This window comes from Monodelphis domestica, chromosome 4 (assembly GCF_027887165.1).
Source record: "Monodelphis domestica isolate mMonDom1 chromosome 4, mMonDom1.pri, whole genome shotgun sequence".
Classification (NCBI taxonomy): Eukaryota; Metazoa; Chordata; class Mammalia; order Didelphimorphia; family Didelphidae; genus Monodelphis; species Monodelphis domestica.
The window spans coordinates 419320572-419330571 of record NC_077230.1 but is presented as its reverse complement, the minus strand read 5'-3'; the positions used below and the strand labels follow the sequence as shown (position 1 = coordinate 419330571).

General features: G+C 43.5%; 2 protein-coding genes across 2 annotated transcripts in view; both read left to right on the top strand.

Annotated features, from left to right (window-relative positions):
• The window catches only part of LOC100018858 (cytochrome P450 2A13), an 11163-nt gene extending 10528 nt beyond the window's left edge, over positions 1–635 (top strand). The window contains exon 9 of the mRNA XM_001371879.5: positions 338–635. Within this exon, the coding sequence (XP_001371916.1) occupies positions 338–522 (185 nt within the window). The 3' untranslated portion in view covers positions 523–635. The remainder of the gene's footprint in view (positions 1–337) is intronic.
• Positions 636–729: 94 nt separating this feature from the next.
• Positions 730–10000, top strand: part of LOC103106014 (cytochrome P450 2F2-like) — a 19267-nt gene continuing 9996 nt past the window's right edge. Inside the window, exon 1 of the mRNA XM_056796223.1 lies at positions 730–6439. Within this exon, the coding sequence (XP_056652201.1) occupies positions 6263–6439 (177 nt within the window). The 5' untranslated portion in view covers positions 730–6262. The remainder of the gene's footprint in view (positions 6440–10000) is intronic.

Below are 10000 nucleotides of genomic sequence, written 5' to 3'. Positions count from 1 at the left end.
CTAGGGTGGAACAATAGAACATTGTCCTAGAGCATCAAAATTTAGTAGCATTTGAGCATAACAGCTCATTAGCAAGAAGAATTAGATAAAGTAAGTTTCCAGAACCTGCACCTGCTACAAGTGAGAGCCTCCTACAGGAAGTCTTTTATTGCATAAAAGCCAAATATGTTCTATACTACTTGTCCCTTTCTAAGTTCCCTCCCAACACTGACATTCTCTGTCCCAAGGACCCTCCCAGCTCCATTTTTTTTCTGATCATAAGATCCCTCCCAGCTCTGACCATCCCTGTTCTCAGTGGTCCTCCCCATCTTGACCCACTCTGACTTTGGCTCTTTAGGAAAACGCTACTGTTTTGGTGAAGGCTTGGCCAGAATGGAGCTGTTCCTTTTCCTCACCACCATCCTTCAGAACTTTCGCTTCCAGTCGCCACTCCCAAAAGAGGCCATTGACATCTCCCCAAAGATGGTGGGTTTTGCCACTATCCCCCGCAGCTACACTATCTCCTTCCTGCCCCGAGGATGAGACTGATGGGCCCAGATGAAGCCAGAGGAATCTTCAGGGCTCCTGCTTGCAGTGGCCTGGGATGTACCAATAATGGTATTGGATGTACCAATAAAGGCTGAGCCCCCAGGCTACTCTCTCTCTCTCTCTCTCTCTCTCTCTCTCTCTCTCTCTCTCTCTCTCTCTCTCTCTCTCTCTCTCTCTCTCTCTCTCTCTCTCTCTCTCTCTCTCTCTCAGCTACTCAGTTGGGGTCCTGGAAACTGAGAAATGTTCAGATATCACTGAAAACAATCCCTTCAGGTCATAGATGATGTGGTTGAGGGGAAGTGACTCATCCCAGGCTAGACAGAGAATCAGGACAAAAGCTGGAAGTCTCAACTGAGACCAGTCTCTTGACTCACAAATGAGAACTTCACCTTGCATCTTACTGCCCACTTATGTCCAGTTCTACCTCATTATGTCTCTCTTTGTCTTTTCCTGCCTGTATCTGTCTCTCTTTTGTCTTTGTCTCCCTGATTCTTTCCTCTGAATTTGGGTTTCTCCATAAATCTTTCTCTGCTTCTAAGAGTGAGCTCTTTCCCTGTGTCCGTCTCCCTATGACTCCTTATGTCTCTGTCTCTATTCCTTTATCTCTGTGTGTCTCTCTCTAGCTCACCTATTAAAGAGTAGATTCTTCTGGGAGAAAAGTTAGGCCAAAAGAGTTTATCGATCTATCACGGAATGACCAATCTCTTGTATATACAGATAGAGAAACTGAGGCTAAGAAAAGGGAAGGTATTTCCTCAAGGCCAAGGAGCAGTTGGATTGTAAATAACAGCAAAGAGAGACAAGATGACTCTAGGTTTGGGAGAATATGGGAAAACATATGGGCCAGGTGACAGAGCAGTCAGAGAGACTCAGCTCTGGTTTAAAGGCAGGGAGGTACAGTGGACTGTAGACCAAAGCCTTGGAGTCAGGAAGACCAGAGTTTGAATGTTCCCTTTGGCACTTGCTAGCTATCTGATCCTAGATAAGTCACTTCCTCTCTCTGGGCTTCCATCTCCTCATCTTTGGAAGAACACCTTTGAATTCACTGACCCAAGAGGTCCCCTCCAGCTCTAAATCAATGATCATCCAACGGTATGAACCTCAGGAAATAGTCAACAATAGATACAAGTCACCTTGGAGGCAGGTCTCCACTGCAGTGCCCTGGGGTCCTGCTCTTGTCCTTGTATAATCACTGATATGGTTATCAGTCTCTTAGGCGAATGCTTAGAAGTTCTTATCAGATTGGCAGGGACACCGATTTGGTATGGAAAGCTAGCCAATCAGATAACAGAGCTGGGGCTTAACCAGCTTGGATGATGTTCGGATGAATCAATCAAGATGAAATTTAAAAGGCATAAATATTAAGTCCTGCACTTTTGTTTAAAAAAAAAAAAGAAGCTCCACAAGATCAGAATAGGATTGACACAACATTTCATGTGGAAAAGATCTGAAGGGGTTAGTACACGCTCCAGATGAGTCAGCAGGGTGTCATGGCAGCCCCAAAGGAGTTAATTAGGACTTAGGCAGCATTAGCAAGGACAGGGTGTCCAAAATGAGGGTGGGGATCCTTTCTACTCTGCTCTAGTCAGGTGAGACCTGGAACATCATGTTTTCTTCTTGGCACTACAGTTAAATAGCATAACCTGTGGTTCAGCATTGCAGGCTTTGACCTTCTTTGGATTGGGTCCAGTCTTGGAGGCTGTCCCTTGAAAGTCATTCTCTATGGCTCATTTTGTCCTCAAATGAGGGTTTCTTTTGGAAATTTCAGAAAATAGCTTCTATAGAGCTCATGATTGTGAGAAAAGGCTTCCCAGTCCCTGTACAAGCAATGGAGGTAAAATATAGAGCTGGCATAGAACAGCACTGATTTTACCTACATAAAACACAGAAAGCAGAAAGGACTAATATTAGCCCCTAAATAATCAAAAGAACTTTTTATTCAGCTTAATGAGTCTTACCTGCCCCATAGAGCGCCACAGAGTCCTCCAGGCTCATAACATCACCTTGTGGTTTGGACTGTCCTTGAAAGAGAAAGAAACTTGGGGTCACCAGAGCAACCATCCTCCCTACATTCCAGTGAATCCTACTTGTACCCAAAAGGTGGTATACACCTCTAGCCTTTTGGAATAATCTCAGGGGCTCAGTCTTATCCCAGAAGAAAAATGAGCTTGAAGTTATTAGAAAGGCAAACTCTTTCCCACTAAATTTGTGTTGGCTGACCTGCAGTAACAACAGAGGTTAAAGTCCAGCCTGTTGTTAAGAAATGTATCTTTGGGGCAACTAGGTAGCACAGTGGATAGAACAACAGGCCTAGAGTCCAAAGGTCCTGGGTTCAAATCTGATCTCAGATACTTCCTAGCTGCGTGACCCTGAGCAAGTCACTTAACTTCAGTTGCCTAGCCCTTGCCAAACTCTTCTGACTTAGAATACATACTAAGACAGAAGATAAGGGTTTAAAAGGAAAAACTCAGCTCCATGATGTGGCTTTGTCCCTTGTCACTCTTCCAGATCTAGAACAAACAAAGATCTCCAAGAGGCTGGCATCATTCCTGATCTGCTTCTTTCACTAGAAGGCTAGATCTGAGAATTTCTTTATCTCCAAGAGACTACAAGATATTTTCCTTTCTCCAGAAAGCTAGATCCTGGAATTCCCAAAGTGCCAATGCTGTTTAGGATCTCCCCTTCTCTCTCTATAGGACTGGATTCAGTAACTCTCACTATTTGAACATGGAAGTCCCTCTCCTAGGCTGCCATCTCTACATGAGAATATGAAATTTCCATGTACCACCATTGGTCAGTCAATAAACATCCATTAAGCATCTACTGTGTACCAAGCACTCTGGTAAGTATTAGGTAGAGAGAGAGGCTGAAGACAATCCCTGCTCTGAAATGTCAGGAAACTTACAATCTAACAGGGAAGACAATAAGTAAATAAATATATGCAAACAAGCTGTATACAGTATAAATAATACCTCTGTCCCCAAAGCAGCTGCTCCACATATTAGGGTTCTCCTTCACATTCCTTTTCGCACCAATCCAGACACATGGCAGGTTTTAGCTCTGCTGGGTTTCTGCTTGGAAAATAGAAGAGCCAGCAAGTTGACAACAAAATCTTCCTTTTATAGGGTCTCAGCACAAAGGAATGAGAATCCTGACTCACAACAAGCAAAGCTTAGGTTATCCCAAGTCTTCATTGGGAGACAATAAGTCCTTCAAAAGGTTCCCTCAATGATAAAAGACATTGCTAGGCAGGTGAGGACAGCAGTACTGGTGAGGGGATTGGAGGCCATGAAATGGAGGGGGAACATGATAACTTTTATGTTCATAGATCCAGAGGTGGAGAAGAATTCCAGGGTCATTTAAGCCAGGGTTGTTTCATCATTTTTGTATCCTGACTCCTTGGGCAACTTGGTGAAGTCTATGGATCCAATCTCAGAATCATGTTTTAAATACATAGAATTGCAAAAGAGGCCAATTACATCGAATTACAATTACGCAAATTAGTTTCTAAATGGGACCATTAGATGGCTAATTGGATAAAGAGCATAACCTAGAGACAGGAAGCCCTGGGTTCAAATTTGGCCTCAGACACTTCCTAGTTATGTGATCCCGGGCAAATCACTTAATCCTATTTGCCTAGCCCTTACCACTCTTCTGCCTTGGAACCAATACACAGTATGGATTCCAAGATGGAAAGTAAGAGTTTTAAAAAGTGAACCCTGAAACATTAACCTGGGATGCAGATTTCCCATCCAGAGGAAGATAACTCAGATTCTTTGGCCTGCACAAAACAGGAAGTTGCACCCTTTTTGTGAAGCCAACATTTTTATCTGGAATTGAACCTAATCCTAGTCTTGAAACTTTTTAAAAAAGAACAATTGCTTAACAGCTTAAGATACAGCCGTAAACTGCATGTGGCTGTGAACTCATGAACTGTTCGCTTAGGAGGGTTCTGAGGAATTGTCCAAATGACTCCAGTCCCAAAGGCTCTCTTTGCCAGTAGTTGATTCTTATTGTGCCTTGACAATGCCAGAAGTTTGGATTTGCTGGGCCGTGCCAGGGGCCAAGGTCACAGTGGGCCGACCAGTACCCACCGAGTCTGATGCAAGCCCCTGGGATAGATAAAGAATCAGGCCAAGGCATCCAGGGCCAAGACCTCACCAGACCTCACCTGGCAGTACATCCTGGGGCTGGCTCAGGGCCAGGCATTCATGTACCATCTTCTGCTCAGGCTCTGGCACCACAGGATCTTTGGGTCGCCCCCTTGGCCGAGGAATGTGATATCATTTTCAGAATCCTAGAGGGTCTTATAAAATTAGACTTTCAAGCAATTGGTCCTTTAAGAAACATTTATTAAGAGCCTGCTATGGGGAGCAGCTGGGTAGCTCAGTGGATTGAGAGCCAGGCCCAGAGATCAGAGATCCTGGGTTCAAATCTAGACTCAGACACTTCCCAGTTGTGTGACCCTGGACAAGTCACTTCACCCCCATTGCCTAGCCCTTACCACTCTTCTGCCTTGGAACCAATACATAGTATTGATTTTAAGACAAAAGGTAAGAGTTTAAAAAAAGAGCCTACTATGTGCCAAGCATGGTACTAACAGTCAAGGATAAAAAAATTTAAAAAAAGAGTCAGAAGGCAATTCCTTCCCTCGAGGAGCTTATAGTCTGGAGGTGGAAGGGCCAGAGAACACATGAACAAATCTATAAAAATCAAACTATATACAGGCAACATTTGGGCCAAAAATCTCCAATCTGTAATAAAAACCATTGAGATAAATCTCCAAGAATAGTCAATCAATTTGGGAGGGATTTCAGGGGTCACTAATCAATTGCATCCAAGATCTTCTTCACAGAGAAGGGCCTTAAGAGAAAAGTTCTTTTATAACCACTGATGTGGTACCCAAAATAGAATATGGTGATTGAAAGTCCATGATTAATCATCTTCAAACACAGGGGGAGATGCTTTGTTTGGCTGATGCACATCAATCATAACTACTTACAGGGACAGCTGGGTAGCTCAGTGGATTAAGATCCAGGTCTAGAGTCAGGAGGTCCTGGGTTCAAATCTAGCCTCAGACACTTCCCAGCTGTGTGGCCCTGGACAAGTCACTTGACCCCCATTGTCTAGCCCTTACTGCTCTTCTGCCTTGGAGCCAATACACAGTATTGATTCCAAGACAAAAGGTGAGGGTTTTTTAATTTTAAAAAATTGTCCCCCTAAAACTGCTAACTATGGAGTAGTGTTCTTGGATCAGCCTTTTTACCTTGTTGGCATCATCACATAAGTATCTGGACTCTTAAGAATCATGATCACTCCGTGTTCAAGGGTTGTTGGGTTTTTGTTAGGGTTTGTTGAAAGAGTAATCTAACCAAGAAGCGATCAATACCTTCCACTCTGGAGCTAATGCTCAAGATGGCAGAAAATCTAGGGGCAGGATGTGGAAGGAGGGGGAAGAAGACAGGCCTCCAATGGCCATGGGCCGAAACAGTAAGAGTGAGGGGTGAAGCAGAGCTAGAACTGGGGAGCCCCTGCGGAATAGATACACACAAACATCCAGGAGAATATGTAGTAGAAAACCTATCAGAGTGAACTTGAATCTGACTGGGCCTCCCCCAAGCCAGGCTAGGGATTGGCTGACTAGTGAACCTCCCTAAACCTTATATAAGAGGCTGGGACAGATAAAAGGTCAGGCTAGGGCATACAGGACTAGTGCCCGAGCCAGAGATTCCTCATGATGGAGCTGGGTGGGGGTCTGGGGCTGGCACTGGGCCTGGCCGTTGCTGCCTACCTTCTGCTCAATTGGTGGCGCCACAGGTTCTCTGGGCTGCCCCCTGGCCCAGCCCCTTGGCCCTTCTTGGGCAACATTCTGGGAGTGGATGTGGTAGACCTACTAAAGTCTCTGAAAGAGGTGAGTTTGGGAGACCCATTCAGTGAAGGACTGGGAAGAGCCTGAGATCAGGCCAAGTGAGAATTAGTCAAAGGAACTAGAGGCATCTAGACCAGAAAAAGATTGGAGTGACAGGAGGGGTGTGGTGGTGAAACCCGATAACTGTTTTCAAGCTGGCCAGTAGAAATGGGATTAGACACCTTCTATTTGGCCCCAGAACTGGAACCCAAAGAGGCAAAATCTGGGGGGGGGGGGACAATTTAGACTTGAAGTCAGGAAAAATTGCCTAACAATTGAAACTATCCAGAAGGAAGATGAGCTAACTCAATAGGTTACAGATATAGTTGCATAGGTCAGGAGCTGGAAGGGGCCTTGAAGGTCATCTAGTCCACACTCCTCACTTTATAGGTGGGGAAACTGAGACCTAGGAAGAGTTTCTACTCTCTGAAGATAATAGACTCATAGATTTAAAGGTAGAAGGGATTTTAGAGGTCATATAGTCAAACTCCTTCATTTTGCCAATGAATAAACTAAAGTCTTTGAAGGGTTCCTTCTTCCTGTTGATCATAGGTTCACAAATTTAGAACTGGAAGAAAATTTGAAAGCCATCTAGTCAAAGGGCAGCCTGGTATCACAGTGCTTAGAGAGCCAGACCTGGAGTCCAGAAAACCTGGGTTCAAATTTGATCTCAGATACTTCCTAACTGTGTGACTCTGGGCAAGTCACTTAGCCCCAGTTGCCTGGCCCTTACTGCTCTTCTGCTTTGGAACCAATACTTAGTATTGATTCTAAGTTGGAAGGTAAAAAATTTTTATAAAAGGGAAAAAAAAGAATCTACTAGTCAAAGTAGCTAGGTAACACAGTGGCTAGAGTACCAAGCCTGAAGTCAGGAGACCTGGGTTCAAATTTGACCTCAGATACTTCCTAGCTATGTGACCCTGGCCAAGTCATTTAATCCCACTTACCTAATCCTTGTCCTTCTGTCTTAGAGTTGTTGCAGAGAGGGAGGGAGAGAGAGAGAGAGAGAGAGAGAGAGAGAGAGAGAGAGAGAGAGAGAGAGAGAGAGAGAGAGAGAGAGAGAGAGAGAGAAGAGAGAAACAAAAAAAGGAACTAAGAAAAAAAGAAAAAGAAACAGCAGGGAAATACAGAAGAGGGGAAAACACTGTATATACTTTTAGATTTGTTTGATATATTGATTGGCTTTGTTTATTTTTTCTCTTCTTTTTTGCATTTTCTGTTTTTAAATGTTCTCTATTATAAAATGAATTAATATTTTAATTGTTCATTCAGTTTAATCAGTTCAATTAATTATTGAATAATTTGACCAATTTTATTAACTTAATTATTTATTTGGTTATTTATTTAACTAATATTCTCTATTATAAAGAGAATAAAGATGACTCTCTATAAGGGGAGGGAGAAATTTTCCCCCTGTGCTATGATCTTTGAGGTAGAAACACCCTACCACCACTACCACCACCACCATCCCTGCCTTCCTGGGTCCATTGAAATGGTCTTTAAAAGCTTCTTTGAACTAAGGTCATAAACCAGTGATGTCAAACCTTTTAAAAGACAGAGTGCCAGGCCCCGCCCCCACCCACCAAGTGCCAGGTGCACCCCATCTCCCCTTATCCCACACAGAGGAGGGAGAAAGCACTCCCATTGGGCACTGCGCAGAGGGATGGGGTGATGGAGGAATATCCTCATCGAGTGTAGAGAGGGGGAAGGAAGTGGCCTGGGCACTCTGTTCCCTTCCAGCTCTGCTGCCTGAGGGGGAGGGGGGAGAACTACCATGTGCCTACAGAGAGAGTACTCTGTGTGCCATCTTTGGCACCCGTGCCACAGGTTTGCCATCACTCGTCCTAAACTGATTCAACAGACAATATACATGTATTAAACAATCATCCACTATATTCAAGGTCGTAGAAATTTAACCACCGGGTGGCACTGCTGACCAGTAACCTGATCCAGTTCAATGGGCTCTGTGCCTTGCTTGGTCAGAGTAGTGTGGGGGTGAAGCCTATTAGAGAAATAAGCTTTCTGTGGTTCTCAGAGAGTAGAAGACATTCTATCCCCCAGCTCCAGTTCTTTATGGGTGACTGCACTGTTTGGCTAAGTCTAAAGGATATAGTTCATGTGGATTTACTCAATCAGAATCATCTCTATGCTACCAGAAACCCTACCTCCTCATAAATATCCCTTAGCTCCCAGAACTAGGAACAAAATTTAGACAATAACATGGGGGTAGGGGGAGAGAATAACGAACAAAAATTTGAAAGATTTTGGAACTCTAAATTGTAGAAGGAGGAACCATTACTCCGAAGACCTAATGATAAAGCACATCATTTCCTTTTGGCAGGAAGGGAATGGATGTAATGTAGTATGAGATATATGATTTTGAAAATGCCTAAAGTAGGGATTTTTTCCCAAATTATGCACATTTGTTAGTTTTTTTATCATTCAATAGTGGGGAGGGACAGATAACAAATGCTTGTTTAAAGTAATTAATTTTTTAAACCCTTACCTTCTGTCCTAGTATCAGTTCTAAGACATAAGAGTAGTGAAGGCTAGGTAATCTGGGTTTTAGGTGACTTACCCAGGATCACACAGCTAGGAAGTGTCTGAGGGCAGATTTGAACCTAGGACCTTTCAACTCCTGGCGCTCTATCCACTGGATTACTTATCTATCTCATCTGATTCCCCTCTTACCTGCCCCTCCAACCTGTTGCTAGTGCCTTCTCTTGCAAATGACTTTGTATATAATTTGTATTTAACTTTTTGTGTGTTATGTTGTTTACCTCCAATAGCCTATAACTTCCTTGAGGGCAGGGGCTATTTAGTTTTGGCTATTATATCCTATCCTTGGTGCCTAGCAAGAGCAGGCATTTAATAAATACTTTTGGATGAATGAGTGAATATTCCACAAAGCAAAGTTGTGTGACCTTGGTATAATGGAACTAACTCCCCAAAGGAATCAGCAGGAATGTTTTGGTAATATCGCCATAAAGCATTTGATTCTTGGCATGGGATTAATGAAGGCAATAAAATGATGCATATTAAAACATCTAAGGGGCAGCTGGGTGGCTCAGTGGATTGAGAGCCAGGCCTATAGATGGGAGATCCGAGGTTAAAATTTGGCCTCAGATGCTTCCTAGCTGTGTGACCTGGGAAAGGTCACTTAGACCCCATTGCCTAGTCTTTACCACTCTTCTACCTTGGAACCAATTGATTCTAAGAAGGTATGGATTAAATTTTCTTAAAAAGAATATTGAGGGGGCAGCTGGGTAGCTCAGTGGATTGAGACCTAGGCCTAGAGACAGGTCCTAGGTTCAAATCTGGCCTCAAGACACTTCCTGGTTGTATGACCCTGGGCAAGTCACTTAACCTCCATTGCCTAGCCCTTACCACTCTTCTGCCTTGGAACCAATACACAGTATTGATTCCAAGATGGAAGGTGAGGGTTTAAAAAAATACTGAGTTCATGATTTAGGAAACTTGAAAGATGAGATTTAGGTCTTAGACATGAATTCAAGTCCCTCCTTAGATGCATGATGATTCTGGGACTCTGAGTAAGATTTAACT